The sequence below is a fragment of the Prunus avium genome, chromosome 7, assembly GCF_965620075.1.
Source record: "Prunus avium chromosome 7, drPruAviu1.hap1.1, whole genome shotgun sequence".
Taxonomy (NCBI): domain Eukaryota; kingdom Viridiplantae; phylum Streptophyta; class Magnoliopsida; order Rosales; family Rosaceae; genus Prunus; species Prunus avium.
Genome location: NC_142290.1, coordinates 29670881 through 29694948, shown reverse-complemented (window position 1 = coordinate 29694948; position 24068 = coordinate 29670881). Strand labels below are relative to the sequence as shown.

General features: G+C 38.1%; 6 protein-coding genes and 2 pseudogenes across 6 annotated transcripts; all 8 read left to right on the top strand.

The window, feature by feature from the left end:
- Nucleotides 1-395: 395 nt before the first annotated feature.
- On the top strand, nucleotides 396-4298 carry ABI5 (Basic-leucine zipper (bZIP) transcription factor family protein). The gene is made up of 6 exons (XM_021954506.2): nucleotides 396-817; nucleotides 1514-2722; nucleotides 3250-3321; nucleotides 3419-3448; nucleotides 3758-3872; nucleotides 3977-4298. The coding sequence occupies exons 2-5, from the start codon at nucleotides 1577-1579 to the stop codon at nucleotides 3851-3853; spliced, it is 1344 nt and encodes a 447-aa protein (XP_021810198.1). The 5' UTR covers nucleotides 396-817; nucleotides 1514-1576; the 3' UTR covers nucleotides 3854-3872; nucleotides 3977-4298.
- Nucleotides 4299-4890: 592 nt separating this feature from the next.
- Nucleotides 4891-6487, top strand: LOC110753577 (NDR1/HIN1-like protein 3). The gene is made up of 3 exons (XM_021954508.2): nucleotides 4891-5685; nucleotides 5795-5863; nucleotides 6057-6487. The coding sequence occupies exons 1-2, from the start codon at nucleotides 5119-5121 to the stop codon at nucleotides 5825-5827; spliced, it is 600 nt and encodes a 199-aa protein (XP_021810200.1). The 5' UTR covers nucleotides 4891-5118; the 3' UTR covers nucleotides 5828-5863; nucleotides 6057-6487.
- A 1561-nt stretch (nucleotides 6488-8048) lies between these two features.
- LOC110773549 (NDR1/HIN1-like protein 10 pseudogene) lies at nucleotides 8049-8926 on the top strand (annotated as a pseudogene).
- Nucleotides 8927-13218: 4292 nt separating this feature from the next.
- LOC110773539 (NDR1/HIN1-like protein 3) lies at nucleotides 13219-13926 on the top strand. The gene has a single exon (XM_021978065.2). The coding sequence runs from the start codon at nucleotides 13227-13229 to the stop codon at nucleotides 13875-13877; it is 651 nt and encodes a 216-aa protein (XP_021833757.2). The 5' UTR covers nucleotides 13219-13226; the 3' UTR covers nucleotides 13878-13926.
- A 463-nt stretch (nucleotides 13927-14389) lies between these two features.
- LOC148293300 (uncharacterized) lies at nucleotides 14390-15846 on the top strand (annotated as a pseudogene).
- A 507-nt stretch (nucleotides 15847-16353) lies between these two features.
- On the top strand, nucleotides 16354-16914 carry LOC110773538 (NDR1/HIN1-like protein 10). The gene has a single exon (XM_021978063.2). It carries the CDS (start codon nucleotides 16354-16356, stop codon nucleotides 16912-16914), a length of 561 nt encoding a protein of 186 aa, XP_021833755.2.
- Nucleotides 16915-18723: 1809 nt separating this feature from the next.
- LOC110773537 (NDR1/HIN1-like protein 3) lies at nucleotides 18724-19574 on the top strand. The gene has a single exon (XM_021978062.2). The coding sequence runs from the start codon at nucleotides 18906-18908 to the stop codon at nucleotides 19473-19475; it is 570 nt and encodes a 189-aa protein (XP_021833754.2). The 5' UTR covers nucleotides 18724-18905; the 3' UTR covers nucleotides 19476-19574.
- Nucleotides 19575-21579: 2005 nt separating this feature from the next.
- LOC148293299 (uncharacterized) lies at nucleotides 21580-23538 on the top strand. The gene is made up of 2 exons (XM_088244755.1): nucleotides 21580-21637; nucleotides 22937-23538. The coding sequence occupies exons 1-2, from the start codon at nucleotides 21580-21582 to the stop codon at nucleotides 23536-23538; spliced, it is 660 nt and encodes a 219-aa protein (XP_088100881.1).
- The last annotated feature ends 530 nt before the right edge of the window (nucleotides 23539-24068 follow it).

The window sequence follows — 24068 nt, the reverse complement described above, 5'->3', positions numbered from 1 at the left end:
TAATTTAATTTTCCTGATTTCGTCACTGTAATCAGGTCCAAAATTGCAACTCCCTCATTTTGTCATTGATTTTAGAGTGAATCCTCTCTAATTTAACAAATACAAAGATTCATAGAGTGATTAATACCTCATATTCATAAACCAAATGATTATAAAAAGTCGGATTGTCTAAAAACAGAATACAAGCCTATTATTTAAATATTATTATTATATCATGTACATTTTCTATTATTTTCTGGCCGGAGAAGAACACGTGTTGCTTCTCCAACAAAGACCTCTCCTGCTGCAGCCACATGGCTAACAGGTGTCAAGGGCTCGAAGCATTGTCTAGTTTTGGCACTTTGAGGCTTCAAATTTTTATATGAACGACTATAGAGACTGATGCGATTGACTTGTACGCAAAAGTGGCCCCCGACACTTCTCCGGAAAGATAGAGGTGTGGTTATGGAATTGCTCGATCCTTCTCCTCAGCACACACCCAAACTCTTCCCATGTATAAGCTAGCTCTCTCTCTCTCTCTCTCTCTCCGTACATAATAACCAAAAAAATAAATATAAATAAAAAAATAAAATATAAATAAAGCCTACCCTTTAAACTTGGTACTATTTATATACCAAAGCTTGAAGCAGAAGTTCATTACCAGTACTTGGTTATGTGAGGTTTGAGCTTGTTTTGTTGGCCCTTCAGATCTGTCCAAGGCTAATATTATACTGTCCTGTCCTGTCCTGGAGTATATTGGGTTTCTGGCATTAGTTCTTTCTTAACCTTCTCTCTCTCCAGCTTCCCAGATCAAATATATACATTCAGTCAGAGTCAGGTACTTTTTCTTCCATGTTCATAGCTAGCAAGTTCTCTTTTTCAAATCTCTGTATGCTTTTAGAACAACCCATCTGTTTAAACTTGTTTCTGTGATCTGTGTTTGCATGTATTTGATGATTTTTATGTGCTGGTTCTGGGATCTGAGACTTGTTGATGATGAATAATTTTATTCTTTATGCAAATAATTGGTGCAACTTTTTACAGGCTTTATATATATTTTGGTCACATTTTTCTTGGTGGTGTCTAATAATTGTTGAAATACCACTGATTGCAATACTAAAATAGGAAAGATTCCCTTAGCTTTTGCTATCTACCCATGTCCTACATTCTATTCCCATTTCCTATTTTTGGAAATGCATAATTAATTGCAGATATTTAGACACCTCGTCATTATATACTCGTTTAATATGGACCACCATCTCATAAAAGGCACGTGAGTTTCTCCAATTGTTTATCAATCTCATGCTTAAGATTAAGCAAAACACTAATTAACCCTTTGTTAATTCCAATTGGTCCCTCCAAGTCCAAGCGCAGCAGTTTTGTCCTTAAAATTTTGTTGGTAGGGACCACCGTAGAGAGATTTGTTGTCTTGTAGTTTCTGTATAGCAACATTTGGAAAATTCATACTGAGGGTTGCTCTGTTTTGTTGATATAAATTTGGAAAATTCATACTGATTGGGTTTTTGTGCTTCAGTTTGATCAGGTCTGTTAGAATTCAGGAACCCAATATTCAATCAAGTGCAGACCACACGAAAACATGGGGGTTTCGGAGTCCGAAATCATCTCCCATGACGAGGTCGAATCGCCATTGCAATCCGACCAGGAAGCCAAGAACCACCTGTTCTCCTCATTGGGAAGACAGTCCTCCATCTACGCTCTCACCCTTGATGAGTTTCAGCACACCCTCTGCGAGAATGGCAAGAATTTTGGCTCCATGAACATGGATGAGTTTCTCACCAGCATTTGGACTGCGGAGGAAAACCAAGCCATCAATTCAAACCACACCAACATTAACAACAACCATAGCCACCAAAACAGCAACATGAACAACAACATTGATGCGCACATGCCTTTAGCAGAGGCCTCTGAGGAGAAGGCCGCCGCCATAGCCAAGCAACCCAGCTTGCCACGCCAAGGCTCGTTGACTCTGCCTGGGCCGCTGTTTCGGAAAACAGTGGATGAAGTTTGGTCTGAGATACACAAAGGGCAGCAAGCAAAGCAGCAGAACAGTCACAGCAGCAATGATGGTGTTCAGAATTCCGAGTTTGTCCCTCGCCAGCCTACTTTTGGGGAGATGACATTGGAGGATTTCTTGGTTAAAGCAGGGGTAGTTCGGGAACCGGATTCTATGTTGGCGGCCAGGGCCGTGCCGCTGCCTCAGCCCCAACAGCAGCAGCAGCTGTATGGGATGTATCAGAACAGCAACCAGGCAGTGGGGCCAAGTTTTGCTAACAGGCCTGTGATGGGAATGGGGGCTGCTGGTGCTGCAGGCGCTAGTACTAGTACTGCTGCTGTTATGCCTAATTACCAGAGTATGCCCCAAAATGGGGCCACAGTTGTCGCAGAGTCGTCGGGGTATGCTGCAAATGGCAAGAGAAATGGTGTGTACCCAGCAGTGCCGCGTCCACAGGCGGTTTGTTTTGGAGGGAGAGTGGTGAATGGGGGTGGTGGGTATGCAGCAGGGCAGCCAATTGGGATGGCAGCTCCTGTGAGCCCGGTATCCTCCGATGGGATGTGTACTAGTCAGGTTGAGAACTCTGGGGGTCAATTTGGTTTGGACATGGGTGAATTAAGAGGAAGGAAGAGGATCTTAGATGGACCGGTGGAAAAGGTGGTGGAGAGGAGGCAGAGAAGGATGATTAAGAACAGAGAATCTGCAGCAAGGTCTAGAGCAAGGAAACAGGTATCTCATTTCTTTTTCTGAGTCCTAATTCAACTGCTCGTATATGATCAGTAATTTAAGTATCTTTTTCTGATGCTTTCGGTAAGATAGACATTGTTTTATTCACAATTGATCATCAAGAATTTAGTGATGGGGTAGCAAAATGGTCCTTCTTTTGTAATAGTTTGAATCAACATAATTGCATTATCCCAGGTTGTTATAGATGGATTGAGCAGCAGCTTTAATTTATTATTCAATTTTTTCAATGCTGTCATACATATATAGGCAAAGCTGCTAGCTTCTACAAGCTCTTGACAAAGTAGACCAGATAGGTAGTTGATGAATATGATTTTGCTGAATGCTGATTTTCTACCAAATTCAGTACGAAGCAGTTTGTGAACTGCTAGGTAAGCAGTTGAACCGGCAATCGAAATTTTGAATCATGAAGGATTTTGGTGGACACGGTTGAATTGGAAGAAACTGTTTTATTCTTTCAAGAAGAATCATGGCAAAAATTTCCTTTTTAGTGATATGTGCTGCTTTTACAGGCATACACAGTTGAATTGGAAGCGGAACTGAACCAGTTAAGAGAGGACAATGCACACCTTAAACAGGCGCTGGTAATGACATGGGAAACATTTTGATGCGTCAAAAGCTTTCTGCCTTCTTTTGTTTCTTGTAATTATTTGCTCTTGCTGATCGGGTTAACATGAACAGGCAGAGCTCGAGAGGAAACGAAAGCAACAGGTAATTCTTGCAGTTAATTTCTCATTGTAGCACTTTGCAATGGATGAGTAACAAATGCTTTCTAATAACTTTGAGGTCTGTATTTGGAGTAGAATGTTATGTTCGATAGCGAGTTTGATTCACAATCTCACAAAATAATAATACCATTTTCGTATATGTTTGTGCGTGACTGCACATTTAATAATAGGCCTATGTTCTGTAAAAGATGCTATTGATCACATTATGCATCTTTACTTTGCAAACTTCAGATTCACAAACCGCACAATTATGCATCCTTAAATCTTTTATCTAATTGAGATGGTTTTGCAGTACTTTGACGAAATGCAAATGAGAGTTCAGAGCAGGGCCCAGAAAGCTAAGGAGAAGCTGCGAGTGTTGAGGAGGTGTCATAGTTGCCCCTTATGATATGCAAGACAGAGAGATGGTAACTTCATTCGAGCTTTGTATTTCAAGTTGCCTTTGGACATCTTCTGCCTTTTCCCAAATCAATGTGTTATATTTCTCTACTTAACAAGTTCTTCCATGCAGATCATTGAGGAACAGAATTGGAAGCTCCCACCAAGAGAGGATTGAAACTGTGCAAGCTAACCCCAATGTTGAAATGGCTACAAGGTGGAGCAAATGATTGAGTGATCAACAACAACGTAAATGACCATGAGAATATGGATTGTTGAAATAAAGTTGAAATCTGTAAAATCTAGTAGAATAATATTAAATTTGAGATGCGGGTTATTGTTCTTATAAGTTATGTATTAGGCTTAATGGTATGTGTGCTGTAGTTTTGTATTCATCAAATTACAAGTCTTCTGGAATAATTGAAGTTATTAGCATAAGCTAAAATTCTTTGGAATTAGAGCCTCCTACCCAAAACCAGTCTAGCTAGCACAAATGCAAGACTTCCATTTCTACCCAGAACCATGCCCCTTGACATGTCGTCTCGTCTCTTGGGCTTAATGCGCATTCAAGTCTACTCTGATATCATATAGGATTAGAGCAAAGGTTTTAACTAAACAGAAAGTCGTCTACAATGATTTGCGATCTTATTTTAATTGAATAGCAAGTAATCTACATTGATTTGCAATCTTTATATTTGTGTTTGCAAGGGTTTGCAAGATTGGCTTGGTTGATCATGTTCATCAAGTCAGACTGGACCTAATACTCAGTGTGAGTTGACTGGTCAAGCGTTGACTGAAAAAAGAAAGTTTCCCATTGCATAAAACTAAAAGAACAAGTTACACTCTAGAAGCTTGAGATTTTTACGTGTTCTATTTTGGGGCTTTTCAGGATAAGGTACCTTCACACCTAAATTGTATGGTCGGCCTCAAAACTAGCTACTCTTAAAATTGCATCAACTAAAACGGGATGCGTGTTTCAAAAATACTCATATATTACGTGTACTTACTAACTATGCACATTCTCTGTGCCTTGTATATACCTCTGATATGCACAATCTCTGGTTAACCGGCCTTCTTTTTCTTGGTGGTTAAAAATTCTTAATCTAAATCCAGGTTTGGTTTGAGGGCTGGTGTTCGAGCGCAACGCGCGAAAAGAAAAAAAAGAAGAAAAAAGAAGAAAAAACAAATAAAAGAATTGTCTTGGACTTGGTTTAGCATTATTATATTCATCAAAAGATCTCTTTGTTCCCTGCATCTCTAGATCTCTATTCAACCATGAGTTCGAAAAAATGTTGCTGTTGCTGCTGCCTCCTTCTCTTATTATTTTTGATCGTGGGCATGATTGTTCTTTTCGTGCTTAAAGAAAAATTAGGGCCGTCATTAGAAGCGCGCTACAAGGTGACGGATGCCTCATTGAGCCAGTTTAGCATGGGGTCTGGCGACAAGCTAGAATACAATCTAGCCGCCAACATGACCGTTGAAAATCCTAACAAATATTCTGATTACAGATATGACAAATTTATAGTTGTTCCCTCTTACGGTGACGAGGATTTAAATGAAGTTTCTTTGAGCGCATTCGAAGTAGCGAAGAAGAACACATCTGCATTGACACCTCTAGTGTTCAAAGGGCAGAAATCGGTGTCTCTTAAGGGCGATGCAGCGTCCAACCTTAAGAGTGGTTCGGTTTTTGAAATCATTTTGAAGATCAAGATTAAGATTATGAGCAGGGCTGGTAAGGTTGAAATTTACAACGAGTATAAGGAAGAATGCAAATTGAAGGTTCCTTTGTTGAATTCCAAGGGAAAAGCTTCTGAAAAGTTTGAGAGTACAGATTGCAAAAAGGTTCGGTTTAGCTTGAAATTAGACTTTTGAAGTAATTAATCAAATATATGCTTTTTGTGTGGAATTCAAACCTTTATTTAACTTCAAGTATAATCTCATCTCTGCGCAGGTTGGAAGCACTAGTTCGGGGATAAAGGTGTGATTTGTACATTTGAGTCATCTCAAGACCTCGTGGAAGGTAAGCCAAATCAATGTTCTAAAGCAAACAAGAGAACTAGCTTGTTGGATTTCATTTAAACCGTTGTTAAGTACATTTAAACCATCGTTAAGTAATAACTAACTTTTCGTCCTAGACTCCTAGTGCTTGTATATTGTAATGGAAAACAATTGTGTACATAATGGAAAATAACAGAACTCAATGCCTGATGCAGATTATTGGGCAGGGGATTTTTTAGAACATGGTCTACAAGAGGTTTTGTGATCTTTCTGGGGTTCCAATAGAATAAGTTGAGAGCTGCGAGGAAGCAAAGTGATAGTGGCTAGGTCTTCCACTGAGGTAGAATAGGTGTTCAGTCTTATTACCAACCACAACAGCAAATATGAGTGCAATCTGCATGTGTTTCTTCCTTATCAAGTTTTCATGGCTCTGGTTAAGCACAGATAGAGATTAGATTATCATTTATTACGTGAAAAAGTTATTCTCAAGGAGGCTCAACTTGTGTTGGTTGCCACTCAGTTTGTATGGCGTAGGGACTTGTTATGTGGTCTCTTCCTCCATCAGACTTATGTACTTAAGAATCGTTGTTCTCTTCTGATAATGAGTGTAGGAACATTTTACTTTTCTCTATGAAGTTTTTAATTATACAAGCGATAGTCTAAATTAATCTAATTTACGGGGAGTTGGATTCGAACTTGGGTGCAAGGAAATGGGCATTCCACTAACCAAGGGCGGAACCAAAAAAATTTCAAAGCATGGGCTAGCTAAAGTTATTAGCTTAAAATATAAGGATTTTTTTTTTTTTGGTACTTACAATTTCTATAATTTTTCTAGAAATAAAATTTTACATTAAATCATATAAACCAAGTAATTATAAACACATAAAAAGAAAAGAAATAAGATTGTATTATTCGCAAATGGTGAATTTTATTTAGAAAAATGCTTCTTGTTTGGAGACTGGAGACAAATCAATGAAAAAGTTTAAAATAGGAGAGTTGGGGCTAAGGACTTTACCCTTACTTAATTGGTGTTGGGACAATCTTTGACACCAGATACAAACGTGGAACAATATTTGACATCAACTACAAACGTACGTAGAAGACCTCTAAACCAAAAATTACTCCTAACTATGTGTAATTTTTGGTTTGCGTGACTGCGGGATGATTTGTCGCGCAAAGTATACTAGCACGACAAATGTTTTAGTCACGAATGTAAAAAAATATAAAATTATTATCCATGGAAGTTTGTGCGACGCATACATTTTTTCGTCGCACAAAACATCATATTGCGACGAATATGTTTTCATCGCGCAAACTAAAAAATGTAGTGGTATTAGTGTTGGCAAGGTATGAAATTGTGTATTTTTATTTACAAGTTCACATACTGGGCTATATAGGTTTGATTGATTTTTTTCCCCAAAAATCTCCATGGGCTACAGCCCACCTGAGCCCACAATGTGATTCCGCCCATACCCTTAACCAACTGGCCTAACCCTAGTTTCATAATGTTTCCAAACATTTAAGCACGTCATCAAATATAACATCCAAGTTGAAGCATACGAAGAAATGTTTGATATGGGGCCTAACTCTTGCTCAATGTACCATCCAAAAAATGAGTCGTCTCGCAGATAGGCAAAGAGTGGTTGCGTTTCCAAAACATTCAGTAAGTTTGCTAGTTTTTCTATGCCCAAGAAAATGTTTTGGAAGTTCCCATTGGCAGATCTCACGAAATTACTCCTAAAATGCGTTGATGTCGTGTGGTAATATGACTAAAAAGGAAATTTTTGAAATGGGCAACATAATCCTTTTAGATATATATATATTTTATCAATGAGTGAGAGATTCAAAGAATCGGGATCTAAAATTGAAAATACTACTAGACCAAGACCTAGACGAACTAGCATTTAGTTTCTAATTATTTCCATTGTGGAACAAGATGTGCAATTTAATTTGTTTTTTTTAATCAACCAACAACAGCCATTTAAATTGACTATTTCTTCAAATCTTATATGGAGCTTGCCCCTTATTGTCAACGATACCCAAGTCAATGACATTGGAAGTTAACAGGAAGCATGTACCTTCATTATCAATGCGGCCGACCATTGGAAGTTCACAAGTAACTTCGATCTTTTATGATTTAAATCATTCACAAGTATATAGCACGACCCAATCAATCTTCTCAGCATATTAATCTTCTCTTTATTCTCAGCTAGCAGCAGCTATGCGTAATGGAAGGCAAAGCCGCTGTTGCAACTTCTCTTGCTTCTTCTGGATCTTCTACTACTCCATCCTCGCCTTCATTCTTTTCATTGTCGCGGTCATTATCTTCTGGTTGATCTTTCAACCCCAGGAGCTCAAATTCACCGTCACCGATGCCTCGCTGACCCAATTCAATCTCACCAACACCAACACCAACAACAACACTCTATACTACGACCTCGCCCTCAACGTATCCATAAGAAACCCCAACAAAAAGGCCGGTGTATATTACAATCGGATCCAAGCCATTGGCAACTATGGGAAAAAGAGGTTTGCAATGGTCAACACCACTTCCACTCCATTTTACCAAGGCCACAAGAACACAACCATGGTGCGTTTTGTGCTTCAAGGGCAGCAAGTGGTGGTGCTTGGGGGAAAGGAGCTTTCTCAGTTTAACTCGGAAACAAGTGCTAGGGTTTACAATATTGATGTGAAGCTGGCTCCACGGATAAAGGCTAGATATGGTAAGATCAAGACTGCCTACTTCAAGCCCCCAAAGGTGGATTGTCAACTCAAACTTCCTTTGAGTACTATTTATAACAATGGAACTTTTGTAGGTCCTAAGTTTGTTTCCAAGGAGTGTGGGAGTGTCAAAATCTTTACAATCTCCGTGGGGATTGGGATTGGTCCTTTTAGTTTTGAAACAGGCTGAGGAGTATAAGGGATGCCTTTCAATGATATATCTTGAATATTTTTACTGTGAAATAATCCTCTCAGTTTGAGTTTAGTCATGGAAATTATGTAGCTAAAAGAAGAATAAAGGTTTATTACAAGCTTCAATTAATTAACACCATTGTCTATTTGTTGAAAATTAAAATTGATGATGACATTGTGGATGCAAAAATGTGTGTTCCCACAGACATAACCTCTTTCTATTTTACTTTATACATTAGAATTTGTTGATTATTATGACATACAACTGCTTATCGAGGTCTACTATGGGCAACACTATCCCTCTTTACATGGGAGAGTAATTAAGTGAATACATGCGTGTTATAGCTAAATGTCGAAAATCCACTATGAACTCGATTTGCCCTTTAATTTTTCAGCAATTATTTTCGCTTGAACTAATAAAAACATCTAATTTCACGAGTTTTTATTAAAAATAGCCAAAATTTATCCACTACTTTCATAAATATCAGTTTTTATAAAAAGTTTCAAAAATAGCCAAAAACCTACCTGAATAGACTTAAATGTCCTCAAAACTAAAACTCACATAAAAGTTAAAACTACTACTATTTGATTATATATATTGGACAAATTCGGGAAACATTAGGAAAAGGAAATCACACTTGTGGATCCCGCTTCCATCTTCTAACTATCCATTTCATTACTGACGTCCTCAGCCCAGAGGCAGCCCCCTCCTCCATCTCCATGTAGAGCATTGATCACATATACAATACACACTTTTATATTCAAGTCAAAGTAGCTGATTCCTCAAGGCCATCTTGGTTGTGCAAAGTCATCTTTATAAACGGGCCCAAATGATTATAAGCATATAACTAGATAGTTAATTAAGGATCAAAACTTGTATATATATGTTGTGGATCAAGCTACTTTGATAGTTTTTTATCCTTAAATTACACATTGCAACATACGCTACCTATAGACAGTTTTTGATCCTTAACTATCTAGTTATATGCTTATAATCATTTGGACCTATTTACCAAATGAGTATAAGCATACAACTAGATAGTTAAGGATCAAAACCTCTATATATATATATATGTTGTGGACTGTTAAGATCCTATGAGCACGACCATGCTTGGCCCTGGATATGTTTATTAAAAAAAATGGTAGACCGAACAAAGAAGCAAGGGAAACACAAAAAAAATATAAATAACGGCATTTACAGTACAAGGAGTTCGATTAGTGCTGCAAACGTGTCTACTAAATTCTAAATTTTTATTTGGTAGGGTTTTGCATTTTAGGTTTATGTGGTTTTAGTTTCGAGGGCATTTGAGTCTATTTTAAGTGGGTTTCTAGCTATTTTTGAAAGTTTTTAAAAAACTGACATTTATGAAAGTATAGGGTAAATTTTGGTTATTTTTTATAAAAACTCTAATTTCACCCTTACATTTCAAATGTCATTATATTTCAACTAATTTGCTCTTTAAAACGGGATATGTATAAATAAATAAAAACACGCATTACACGTGTATTTTTCATAAAACGGGATATGCATCTAGACACTTTGAATCATTTCACCATTTTAGATCTAGATATCAAATTCTTGTATTGATTTCTTGAAGAAATTGATCTTTTCTTTTTAGAATCTACATTCCATCATATCATTCTTGACGTGTGATGTGTTGTTAGTGCCATGAGGTAAAAGAGCTCAAGAAGGATGCTGCCACTTTCATGAAAGACTAGCTGCAAACATTTTAACTTGGAGAATAAGACTGCTTAGGAAGGTATAGCTTGCACCTGTTTTTCTTTGTAACTTTCTTTCTCTATTAGTGGATTGCCTTGTCAAATGATGACCCCCAATTTTTCAAAGCGGTGGGTTTCTCAGTGAACATCTTTATATGTTACTCTGTTTGGTTGCCTGGTCATACTATATATGTGTCACACCCCAAATTTTTTTTCTTCTTATGGAAGTGTGAGGTAAAAGAAAAACTAGAACTAAAATTTAAGTAACAAGAAAAATGAAAACTGAACAGAAACTTTTATTTAAACCAAAGTAATTTACATCGTAATTTTACAAGCAAAATAACAGGAAAGAAACTCTCTTAACTTATTTTTCTACAACAAAACGTCTAAAACTATCTACAACTCGTTCTTCTTGTTTCAGGTCACAAACTAAACCTTAGATCCAAAACCTGTAGCAGATTTAATAAGGGGTGAGCACTACAAGCTCAGTAGGGGCCCTATGTCTTATGCAATTAGTGAGAATTACAATATGTAAATTATGCAATGCATGAATGAACTTCAATTCTACCCAACCCACCAATCTATATTATACGGCAAGCAAATCTGCATATCCCATACCATGCATTTTACCACACTACTACATTTAACCATTTGCGCGACGGAGAATAATTCGTCGCGCAAAGAACAATCGAGTCGCACTAGGTTCAGCGCGACAGAGACAATCACCGTCGTGCAAAGTTCGTAAAGAATAACTTTGCGCGACAAATAATTGTTTTAGTCGCGCAGAATGCAACAAAGAACAATATTAGTCGCGCAAACAGAGCGACGGTTAATATTCGTCGCACAAACATTCGTCTCACAACAATACGCGCGACGACAACTAAATCATCGCGCAACATAAAGGGCGACGGTTAAAACTCGTCGCAATTTTCGCGTCGCCAAAGTATGAGCGACGAGGGCTGTACTCGCACCAACTTTCGTGCGGCGAAAGGTTTTCGTCTCTCTAAAATTTGAGCGACAAAAAATATTAGTCGCATTATCTTTTCCTAGACGAAAAATATAGAGTTTTCAAATTTAATTTAAATTTATACTGTTGTATTTGCTCGACGAAAATTGTCGTCGCGCAAAATTAAATATATTTTATTTAATTTTAATTTTACCCTTTTTTTGTAATAAAATATATTTAATTTTAATTTTAATTTTATGTTTTTTTTAATAAAATCTATTTGATTTAATTTTAATTGTACGTTTTTTTTTTTGCAATATATTTTATTTAGTTTTAATTTTTAATTTTTAATTTTTGTAATAGAATAAAATTGCAATAAAAAACCATAATGAAGAGGAAAGATATAATATAAATTTATATAATACAAGACAAAATGTTTAAAATGTAATTAAGAAAGTTAAAAACAAATTAAAAAATGTAGCAACATCTATGTTGTCTTTTACGCTAGAATATTAGTTCGCGGTTTTTTCTCCTAGTTTTACACGACGGTTGTCTTCGCTATCGCGCTAAGCTGTTTTGCGCGACGAAGTTTGTTCGTCGCTCTCTTTTACGCTACGCATATTCTTGTCCGTCGCATGATGGTCTTATGTGCGACGATTTTTACTTCGTCGCGCAAACTACCGTCGCGCAAATAGTAAAACGTAGTAGTGCCATTGTGATTCCGAATGGCCTATTACATAAACTAACACCCGTAACATTCCCAATTTCATATTCTCCTTTTGCTATTCGTCTTGTCTAAACCATCGATCTCCAAGCCCAAATCAAGGTAGCCACCAAATAGCTGACAACGAGTTGATCCTGTTGAAACCAGAGAAGATAGTCAGGGTTGGGAGAAGGAACAGTAGAGTCAGAGACAATGAGAGTCTTAGCAAGGGCAAAGGCGGAGCCATCCACATATTTGAGTAGCCTATGGCCAATGAGAAAGGGGCGAAGTTGAGCAGTCCAGAGAAGATATATAATTGGATTCAGTAAGCTTGATGAAATTAGCCAAGGTTGGGCCAAGAAGGGAGGAAGTCAATGTCGTGGAGGAGGAGGAAGCAGAAGCATTGGTGGTCATGGTTAGAGAGGAAGGAACAAGTCCGGAGAAGGAAAAGATTTTGTTAGAAAAGGAGAGTGGCTGATACCATGTAAACTTTGTATTTTAGATTGATTTGATAAGTGTAATACATGAGAGATTTATGCATAGTTGACAACCCTAGTAGAGATGTACAAGGAAGGTAAATCAATATTAGCATGTATACAAATATGGAAGGAGGATTCCTATAACGGAGGAAGGGCCTAACGACCATGATTTGATTGCGTGATAATATAGGGGGATTCAAAGCCATATTGTCCTAGAAATATCAAGAATCCTATGTAGTGACAAGAAGGCAACTATTGATCAGATTATTATATCAAGGATCGTTTTGTAATAATTCCTTGATCTAATCTCCCTCCATATATATATTGTTTAATTATATCTCCTTTCTTGTTTCCATATCTTATGTAGCTAAGCATTAATTCAGGCCCCAAGTCAATATGATATGACTTTGGAATTTACTTTGTTTCCGAGGATCATGACTCTTATCATTTGGCAGAAAAAAAAAAAGAAGAAAAGATATCACTCATATCACGTTGGGATGTTCGCAAGGGATAATTACTTCGGAGTTTCTGAGTGTTGGTCGCCTAGTATTGTTTCAAACATCAAACCTTTCAGGTGTATTATGTCAAACTCTCACACATATGATTTTGCTATTTAACTCTCACCATGCTTGGAAGTAGGCACAGCCGTGACCGGTGTTTCAAGTGCTACTTCTGCCTCGTGGCCTACGCCACCCTACTCATCTTCTTCATCTTCACCATCTCCGTTTTCATCTTCTGGCTGATCTTTCTTCCCCAAGAGCCCAAATTCACTGTCACCGACGCCTCACTCACAAAATTCAGTCTCACTAACACCACCACAAACACTACTCTCTATTACAACCTTGCGCTCAACATCTCTATAGGAAACCACAACAAAAAGGTTGGTGTATACCTCAGTCACATCCGGGCCACGGCCAACTACGGAGATAAGAGTTTTGCCGTGGTGAACAACATTTCGACTTCTTTCTACCAAGGCCACAAGAGCATAAGTACGGTACGTGCTGTGTTTGAAGGACATCAAGTTGTGGTGCTTGAGGAATTGGAGCTTTCCAGGTTCAACTTCGAAAGACGTGCTCGGGTTTACAATATTGATGTAAAGTTGGGTCTTCGGGTAAAGGCTAGGTATGGGAAGATCGAGACTGGCTATTTAAGTCCCCCCAATGTCGATTGCCAGCTGGAAATCCCTTTGAGTAGTTCTCCTATTGAAAGATATGTGGGTGCTATGTTTAGGCTCACCGATTGCGGGGGTGTCGCCCTCCCACTCCTTGTACCTTAGGGCTTGTAATCAAAAGAAATAAAAATTAGATTGGTCGCGTTTTCACTTAAGACCATGTACTTTGGGAGTTTACACGAACACCCTTGAGGGTTTTAAAGTGGTTGCAATTTAAAGTCTCTATGAAGATTTCTTCATAAATTTACTGACAAATCCAAAACTTTGACAAGCAAGTGCGGACCATACTCAGCTTGAGAGCTTGACAGAAAAATGTAACGATTTTTCCATTGATGATGACCAAGTCTCTACACAATATGAGTTTATTGAAACAATAGGAAAAAAACTTTTCTTCACAAAGAAGTATATATGATATATGATGTTTACATAAAGCATTTATTAATTCTTAGCTTACTTGCCGTTTTCCCTTCCATCTAGCATCTCTTACACGTTATTACATATAGCATTTGTTGATCGGAAATACTTTTGCTCACCACTTTAACACAAGGTTTACCTTCATCACCCTTTTCAACACTTGACACGTGTCCATTAGCATACCCATAAGTATTTATGGAACCATGGTTATGTCAATGAGCACGTGTCAAGTGTTGAGGAAGGTGGTGAAGGTACACCTTGGTTAAAGTGGTGAGCAAAAATGATCCCTTGTTGATCAAGGCTCTATCTGAAATTAGTATATTTGCAGCGCACTGTGTACATGTAGACCTCCTTTGATAAACATAAATACTTCCCTGTTCCCATGTCTAAAAGGATCGGTTGGTTGTGAACTTATATGGTTAAAAGGTTTACTTTCTGACTTAGGGGTCTGCCATAACCAAGCCATGCTTCTTTTTTGTGATAATCAAGCCGCTCTTCACATCGCTTCTAATCCAGTCTTCTATGAGAGGACCAAGCATATAGAAGTCGACTGTCATTACATCCGTGCTCATGTTCAATCCAAGGTGATTCAAACACAGTACACTCGAAGTCGTGACTAGCTAGCAGATATATTTACCAAAGCACTGCCTGCAGCTCAATTCCAACGGCTACTCTCCAAGCTTGGATCAATCAATCCCCTTGATCCAGCTTGAGGGGGAGTATTGAAAGTCAACTCCAAGCTGCCTATAAGCTGGACAATTCACTTCCTTTATCGGCTGGTTATTTCACCTCTCCCACAGATTAGTTGTTTATCCTAGGCTGTCATGTAGTTGTATTTCTTGTTGTTGTAGTTACTTGTAATTTACTCTTCCTTAAGTCAAGGAGCTAATTGAGGAAATGGCATGGTTAGTTGTGCCACTTCTCTTGTATATATTGGTTACTCATTGTAAATCAAAACTCACAAGATAATTGAATTTCATTCAGTTTTTCTTCAAGTAATAACCACGATATGATACTAAAGTCAACTAGTTGGAAGCTTCCAAGTAGTACTTCCTTCAATAACCTCCTTAATCTGGCGTTTGACTTTGAACTGTTGCTGATCCTTTATAATTCTCTGTCAATAGAGAGAAGCCTATAAACTTCCCTAGGCAAACTCGATCTTTCACACCATTAAATCCAGCTGATTTTTTTCTTCGCAACCGTGTTTGGAAGGAGTGGCCTCTATTGCTTCTGCTTTTGCTTGTGCTACATCACCTACTTCTTAATCTTCCTGGCCTTCTTCATATTCTGGTTGATCTTCCTTCCCCAAGAGCCCAAATTCACCATCACCAATGCCTCTCTCACCCAATTCAATCTCACCAACACCAGCATCAACAACAACACTATCCACTACAACCTCACCGTTTTACCAAAGCCGTTTTCCAACTTTAACTCGGAGACTACAAATGGGGTTTATAGCATTGATGTGAAGATTTCTTTTCGGATAGGAATCAGATTCGGCAAGGTGAAGACGGGTTATTTCGAGATTCCAGGGAAGAGCGACTGCAAGCTGAAGGTTCCTTTGAGCACTTCATTTAATGGAACATTTTGAAGTGGTTTCCAGACCTCCGAGTGTAAGAGTTTTCATATCTTTGGTGACCCTGATGCGTCTCCTGCCTAGCAGATTTTATTTTGTATTTTACTCCCATGTTTAAATAGTTTGACATGGCCACTCCCCTTGTTATTGTTATATGCGTACCGCTCTCAATTCTTTCTTATTTGTTTTTGTCAAATCAAAACCCCTTAGATTTAGAGCAACCATGCATATTATAAAATAAAAAAAGTAGTATCATTGTAATCTCTTCTTCCTTGGATGTAACGTTCAGGACTTGACATATGTTTCATATTCCAAAGTCGAAACTAAGATAAGGTGTCAGCCTCACAACTTACTATTTTTAAAATTACATAAACTAAAACGGGAATACTTATAAGATAAATACACATTTTATACGCGTCTTTACTAACAATACAGAGTCTCTACGCCTTATATATACTTGTAACTTGTAACCCTACCATATTTCCCTATACCTCAACAATCTCACACTCTTGTTAATTAGAAATATTATAAATCATATTCATTTGAAAATCTGTTTGTCCCTCACCCCTTCTCTGTCTTTCTCTCTCAACCATGCTAAAAAAAATTTGCTGCTGTTGCTGCATCCTTGTTGTAATACTTGGTGCCCTCAGCGGCACAGGTTGGTTCGTTATCCGGCAATTCAGCCCCTCGAAATCCGTCATCTACAAGGTCACCGATGCCTCGCTGACCCAATTCAACCTGACTGCGGCCAACAACACCATCCAATACAATCTATCCCTCAACATGACTGTTGAAAACCCTAACAAATGGAATGACTTCCACTACGAAAATTTTGAAGCCGTTGCTAGTTATAAGAACCAGGATTTGAGTAATAATAGCTTGGCCCCCTTCCGCGTAGGGCACAAGAATTCGTTTGTATTGACTCCATCGTTCGAGGGGCAACGACCGGTGGCTCTTTCTAATGATGAGGTTTCGAATTTTAGGAATTCTACAGCTTTCGATATCGTCTTGAAGCTCTATTTTAAGTATTGGACCAAGATTGGTGCGGTCAAGATTAACAAGGAGCTCCAAATGGCTTGCTATTTGAAGGTTCCATTGAGTTTTGGCGGAAAATCAGCTGAAAATTTTGAGAGCACCAAGTGTGATAATTAAATTTGTTTCATGTACGTAGTTTTTAGAGTTTAGATTACATTTTTGTTTAATTTTTCTTTCTCTTTCAAATTTTGTTTCATTGTTCATTTGAAGACTTTATTTTCTGGTTTGCTTTCAAATTAATAATCCTAATCAGAATCTAGGAACCTTTCCTTTAAAATAACGGCTTTCTTATATGTGATGATGTTATCATGGCAGAATAACGTAGGATTACTAATTCATTCAAATTAAAACACATACAATTATTAAACCCAGCATAATATTTCAATGATTATGCACATGTCATAATTCAAGTGAATTTGTAATACTAAGGTCAAGTAATGTTTTCACACAGTAATTCTTTTGAATTTTGGACATGTTCATTCAGTTTAAATCCTTCCTAACACTTTTAGCCTGAATGAATTTGTAGTTTTTTATGGCTACAACTAGTACATGTAACCCTGCACGCAGAATCAACCAAAGAAAAATGAATATTTCCATACATTTCCCACATGCAAATTTAAAAGAATTTGGTTACGTGTTTGTGGCCATTGGACTTAAAGCAATCTAGATAGTTGGAGATGGATCATTCAAGGTAACCCGAGTGCCACTATCCGGATAAATGCTAGGCTTACCACATTTTTCATACCACATTTGTACCACCTCTCTAATAGAGGTGGACCCCATTGTATTGGTGGGCTCCACCTCTATTAGAGATGTGGTACAAATGTGGTATGAAAAATGTTGTAAGCCTAGCATTACCCTTCCGCTATTACTTTCCTTTATTAAGCAACCAAACAAAATGCTTCTATGCAGCCTCCTTTGTCTTTTTAAAATCAAATAAACTCACACCTTTGTGAATTTTGATAGGTGCAAAGGAGTTAAATTCTATTGGTTAGTAATATAATTTACAAATCCTATCTTTATGTTATTAATTTTTTTTTTTTTAATACAAACAACCAAGATTGGGAGATGGGAGAATTGAACCTAGGACTTCGGGTACATGAGTACATGCTCTTAACAACTTTAGCTATAAACCCTTTTGTTATGTTAAAAATTATCTTTAATACACAAATATTGTAAGGTAATATCACATTTTGAGAAAATGTCAAAGAGTTTTGTGTGACCGTAGACGTTTATTGAAGAAAATAGTCTAGATACCGTTAACTACATCTAAAAGCTTTTTTCTTGTTTGAAGCTTTCTCGTGTCCATATAATCCAGCAAAAGTAATTCTTAAGATTTTTCGGTTAATTAACATGTCAAATGCCGCTATAATTACATGAACGTGAAATAGTAAATGAAATTGGAAAGCTACAAGTTTGGGCCCTGAGATTAATTTTGGGCCCATGACTCGAGATCATTTAACAGTCTGAAATCCAGTTTTGATGCTTTATCAGTTTTTGGAAATTTTGTTATTTTCCTAATTTAATCCTTGTTTATTCCCATGGTTTCTAGGGTATTTAAACAACTTTAAACCCGTGGTTAGGATTAAGTTATGTTATTCCATATTATCAACAAACTTGAAGTTCCCTTATTTCTTTCTTGTGGATTCCAAAACTGTGTGTTTTAGGCTGAAGCTTAATTAGCCATCCAATTGTCATGATGCGTCATAAAATCTAATGGCATGAGATTTTTCACATTCGACTTTTCTTCCTGCATTAATTACAAATCACAATAAAAAATTAGTTGTGCGGCGCTCCTCAAAACATGATGGTCTTAAATTTACGTACACTAGATTAACACGGGATAATATTTAAAAATACACATTCAAAGGCGCCATATCCGGCGTTTGTACCCTACGTACCCTTCATTTTTATACCCTTCATTTCTATACCTTAGCAATCTCGCATTCAAGTTGCCATCCCTCTTTTGTCTTGGTGGTAGAGAAAATCCACATCAAGATCAAAAGTTTTAAGGGTTGGTGCTCGTGTTGCAAAACTAGAAAGAAAATAATCTTGCACTTTTCATTACAAAATCTCATTGCCCCCCTCCTCCTAAATCTCTATCAACCATGGCTTGGAACTGGCAAAAATGTTGCTGCTGTTGCTGCGTTCTCATCATCGTATTTTTCATTGCCATCCTCACCGGCACGCTCGTCATTCGCGAATACAGCCCTCAGCATTCGATCAACTACCAGGTGACCGATGCATCGCTGACCCAATTCAACTTGACGACCAATAAAATCCTCCAGTTCAATCTAGCCACCACCATAAATGTTGAAAACCCTAACAAGAGGTCTGACTTCCACTATGAGAAGTTTGAAGCCGTCGCTTCTTACAAAAGCCAGGATTTGAAAATTGCTAGCTTCGACCCGTTCGAGGTAGAGGACAAGGGTAAGCATCCTTTGAATGCAGTGTTCAAGGGGGAGCAATCGGTGTCTCTTCTGGATGATGAGGTTTCAAAGTTTAAGGCCACCACGGTTTTTGATATCGTTATCAAGTTGAATGTTAAGCATTGGGCCAAGTATACTGCATTCAAGATTACTGAGGAGATGAAGATGAAATGCAACTTGAAGGTTCCTTTAAATTCCAACGGAAAATCAACTGAAAAATTTGAGGTTGCTAAGTGTGATAAGGAATAAATTTTTCATGGGTAATGTACGTAGTTGGTTGTGTAAGATGGGGATTGTGTTTTTTGTTTCTCAAATTAATTCATAAATGAAATTTTTTTTGTTTTCTTTTAGATTCATGTGCAAGCTAGGGTTCGATGCATTACATTGATACGATTATGCGCATGCTTGTGTCAAGAGTCTTTTCTTTTCTACATCCGTTGACAAAAGAAAAAATGTGTTTGAAAACAATACGATGCTAAAATAATTAGTCACCATTAACGTACGAGGATATTCATACATGTATACTTTCATTTTAGTATAGGCTCTGTCGAATTCCTATATTTAGTAGTTGCAGCCTCCTCTCCTCGATACATTCATATAAAAATCGTCCTATATTTCTTTTCATTGGCATCTTCAGTTGCATGTTTCCTCGAGTTTGTAGTTTTTGCAATGGACTAAGAGGAATAAACTAAATAAATAAACATTGATATTTTTTATTATTAAAACTAATATTTTAATAAAATAATTATATTTTATAAAAAACTTATAATAAAAAAACCAAAGCTTCCACCAACTCCCCCAATGCAGCCCCTTCCCAACCCTATTTTGTAAGAGCTCGGTTACCCCTTAAATTTGATTGCATCACCATCCAATTTGATCTCTGTAGCTAGTTTATTGGTTATGGGTTTTTGTCATTCTCGGTTTTCTTGCAGAACGTGAAAGATGTTTGTTCTTGAATACAACACATTAATCAATATTTGTCTTTTCAAGAATGGATTTTTTTCAATTTGTTCAAAATTTATTCTCCAACGTTTTAAAACTTGGGTTTAAGTTGGATTCTTACTTCTCAGTGTTGGTAATTGTAGAGATATAATTTCCAATTCTGGATTTGGCTTCGGCAAAGAGAAAAAGGGAGAGAGGTCGAGAAGTTAAGAGTGTTAAATTGGGGGTTAAGTAAATGGAACAAATAGATAAGGTTTCCTAAGTCCTTAGAAGTCATTTTACAAAAGGATAAATTTGTTTTTAAAATTTTGAAGAAAAGAGGGATGTGAAAATTAATAGGACAGAGGTGGAAATTGCAGCACTCAATGCAAATTGTGAGTTTTAATATAATACAACTATTCTGAGGTGGAGTAATTAATCTCCTCTTGATTAATGGAATGATTAAGATTTTTTTACATGTGTATAAATGCGTGGATGCTAAATGTTGAGGCTCGGGATCCAAAGAATTTGGGGGGAGGAAGGAGGAGTCTAATAAATCCTCTCTCCCCAAATTGTATGTGCCCCTCTCTGTTCCCTCTCTAATTTTGTGACATCTGTCTCTAAACTTAAGAGTGCCTTAACATTGTTAACCCCTATTAAACCATAAAAATTAAAATTAACAAAATCCAAGTATATTTTACTCCTCTCTGCATCAGATCGACACAGCCCCTCCTCCTTCACTTCGCCATTGCCTTCATCTTGCTCCAAATTCTATCGCCACATCCAACACCATGAATTCTAAGAAAACGCAATGAATTCAAAGACCCTCCCTCATGTTAAACTTCTCCACTGCATAAATTGCATATGAGCTGAAATGGGTTTTGCCAGATCGATCGGCTTGGCATTCAGATTTGATTCTTTTTTCAGTTTTGAAGAATTCCCTTCCCGCAAAAACTAGTAAGAAAAAAGATCGAATCAAGACCAAAAATAAACAGATGTTAAAACAATTTGTAGAAAAGAAACAACTAGACAAAAATTTGGTTTAATAGGAGTTAACAGCGTTAAGGTTAGGCGCAGTTTAAAGGCAGATGTCATTGAATTAGATAGTGCGACAAAGAGGAGACAGGTAATTTGGGGACAGATTTAGACTAAAAAAGGAAAGGCTTGCAGAGAAAGGAGTAATAACAAATAAGAGGAAGAACACATTAAATTTGGCGTTTCTTTAGGAAATAATTTTCTTTTTAATTGACATTTTTTAAGGAAATATTTGTATGTTTAATTATGAGAAGATTTGGGGTTTTGATTTAAAGATGATGGAAGCAAAAAGAGTGCAAAAAATGAAAACGAAACTAGTTGCCCAAAATACATTTATTATTTTTTTATATATAAGCGAAGCGTGTATCCTTGGGGAGCTCCACAAAGAAAAACAACTATGGCGAGCAGGCTACGCGTGATGGGAATTTCGGAGGGGGAAGTGGTGGATGGTACTAATACCAATAGTAGGTCTCTATATATATGTACCTACGAGTGCAAGACCGGTCATGCTCGTTACAATATTCGCGCCATTAGATTGAGCGATTTATTATACACATTCAAATCCAAATCCAAGATAGAGTTGCTGCGAAAATTGGCTTCTGTGGAGGGCAAGGATGTTCCCTACTTGATGGGTTGCGGTTTATTGGGCTCCCAAATTCTTCTTGCCGGCGGCCTGGAACCGCGGGACCCGAAGCAGAAGACGGGGTTTCGATACGGACCATCTGGGAGCAAACAAATTTATCTGTTTGAGACAGATGATGATGGGAAAATAAAGGAGGAACTAGTTTACACTCACGGTCGCAGTCATAGTCACAGTCACACTACTAGTGATGAAGGAGAATTTGGGGGGATCATCAAGGGGGACTGCTGCTATGGTGAACTTCATCAAGGGAAACCTGAACCATTGGTGGTTGAGGTTGGTAGGAAGCTCTATGTTCTCTCTGGTGGTCCACGATGTTTCTCTAAAGGACAATGCTTGGCTCCTGATATATCAGGAGCCATTCCTCCTCCATACAAGATGTGGCTTTCTAAAAAAATGACACCTGTCTTTTTTTTTTTTTTTTTTCACAGACTCTCTTTCTCTCTCCTCTCCTCCCGTGTTCTCTCTTCTCTCTTCTCTCCATCTCTTTCTTCCACCATTCCCAAAATTTCCAAAACTCCCAAATAAATAACTCAATAAAATTAAAAAGGAGAGAAATCAATACATAATGTTTGGGTGATGATGATGGAGGAGCAGCGATGGGAAGAGAAAGGGGCTGAAAATTTCTTCTAAAGAGTTACAAGGGAAGAGACAGAGATGGGGAGAAGAGAGAAGAGAGAGCTGGGGGAGGAGAGGAGAGTGGGTGAGAAGAGAGAGAGGTAGAATCGGTGAAAAAAAAAAGAACAAAAAAGAAACATGGGAAGAGAAGAGAGAGCTGGGGTGAGACAAAAAAAAAGGAAAAAAAAAGACATGGGAAGAGACAGAGATGGGGAGATGAGAGAAGAAGAGAGAGCTTGGGGAGGAAAGGAGAGTGGGTGAGAAGAGAGAGGGAGAGTCAGTGAAAAAAAAAAAAAAACACAGGTGTCATTTTTTTAAAAGGCCACATCTTGTATGAGGAGGAATGGCTCCTGATATGTCAGGAGCCAAGCATTGTCCTTCTCTAAAAGTCCGGTTTTTGAGGAGTTCAACTCGGGGACTTGGACCACTCTGCCAGACCCTCCATATATACGGCCTTGTCCTCGTGGATTTCGTTACTTCTCTTATGCGATTGTGGGCACCAAGATCATGGTCTCCACACCAATAACTCCAGCTTTTTGCTTCGACGTCGCCGCCCCGAATCCCCGCCAATGGTGGGTGTGCTCTGCTGAGCCTTTTCCCTTCCTAGGCCTTGCTTTAGTGGTGGACTTGGAGGAGGAAGGTAGTGACCTTAAATGTAATAAGATAATGTTTGGCTATGAACGCATCCCTGGATATGGACATGGTTATGATGTAGTAGCCTACGTCATGTTCCACGATGATGAAAATGGCTATTGTTATTATCATCGCATCCAACCTCTACATCTGCTGACAGAGTTCCATGCATTACTTGGTAGATCACATGACACGTTTAGATTTGTCCATCTAGGAGGTCGAAAAGTCTGCTTTGTTATTGCCAGTTTCATCCCAGGCTTGGAAGCTGATGACGATCATCCTATTCCTATGACGGAGAAGATGAATCTCGTTGTTGTGACATTCGAATTTTCCATTTCCAAGAATGATGGTTCAACAAGATCCTTCTCAGTCGAAATCTTGAGTTTTTGCGTCTTTCCTTTTGATTGGGCTTCAGAATCTGGTCGCACCTTCGATGGAGAACTGCTTGGTTGCTTTGTGCGCTAATTTAAGTAAGCTGCTCCTGCTGCTATGCAATGCAACGTCTTTCCTTTCTTTCATCCCAATTGATTTCAGTAATCTGTCTGTCTGACTAAGTACTACTAGACTGTTGTAAAATTGGCTCACATTTAGTATGCAAGTGAAGGAGAAAGCGACCGGTCGCACGGGAAAAGCGACCGGTCGTTTTGAAGCAGATTCGAGGCCTGGAGAAGAAGTTGAAAAACGAGGCAGGCGACCGGTCGCAAGATTCAAGCGACTGGTCGTTTTCTGGCAGAGTGACGGGCGACCGGTCGCCAGACGTGCTATGTCGTTTTTCCATGCGTTTTTCAAGGTGCCTTTCACATGTGCCGGTTCCCTACCTAACTCCAAGTGCCTCCAAAGAGTTTTATGGGTTCTAGGAAGTTTGGCAACGTGCCTTAGAAGCTGGAACACCATTTGAATGTTGTTTGTTTACTTGTACCAAAGGGTTTTCTAGGTGGGAGACAAGGGGACAAAGGATGCATGCTTTATGGCTTGTTTTCTGGTTTGCCTAACCT

Excerpts from the sequence above, each read along its gene's own strand:
- LOC110773539 (XM_021978065.2), top strand. The coding sequence starts at position 13,227 with ATGCTTGGAAGTAGGCACAGCCGTGACCGGTGTTTCAAGTGCTACTTC.
- LOC110753577 (XM_021954508.2), top strand. The coding sequence starts at position 5,119 with ATGAGTTCGAAAAAATGTTGCTGTTGCTGCTGCCTCCTTCTCTTATTA. Across the intron at positions 5,686-5,794 it reads AGAGTACAGATTGCAAAAAG|GTTGGAAGCACTAGTTCGGG; the intron begins GTTCGGTTTAGC and ends ATCTCTGCGCAG.
- LOC148293299 (XM_088244755.1), top strand. The coding sequence starts at position 21,580 with ATGGCGAGCAGGCTACGCGTGATGGGAATTTCGGAGGGGGAAGTGGTG. Across the intron at positions 21,638-22,936 it reads GGAAGTGGTGGATGGTACTA|GCACCAAGATCATGGTCTCC; the intron begins ATACCAATAGTA and ends ATGCGATTGTGG.
- LOC110773538 (XM_021978063.2), top strand. The coding sequence starts at position 16,354 with ATGCTAAAAAAAATTTGCTGCTGTTGCTGCATCCTTGTTGTAATACTT.
- LOC110773537 (XM_021978062.2), top strand. The coding sequence starts at position 18,906 with ATGGCTTGGAACTGGCAAAAATGTTGCTGCTGTTGCTGCGTTCTCATC.
- ABI5 (XM_021954506.2), top strand. The coding sequence starts at position 1,577 with ATGGGGGTTTCGGAGTCCGAAATCATCTCCCATGACGAGGTCGAATCG. Across the intron at positions 3,322-3,418 it reads CACACCTTAAACAGGCGCTG|GCAGAGCTCGAGAGGAAACG; the intron begins GTAATGACATGG and ends TAACATGAACAG. Across the intron at positions 3,449-3,757 it reads AGAGGAAACGAAAGCAACAG|TACTTTGACGAAATGCAAAT; the intron begins GTAATTCTTGCA and ends ATGGTTTTGCAG.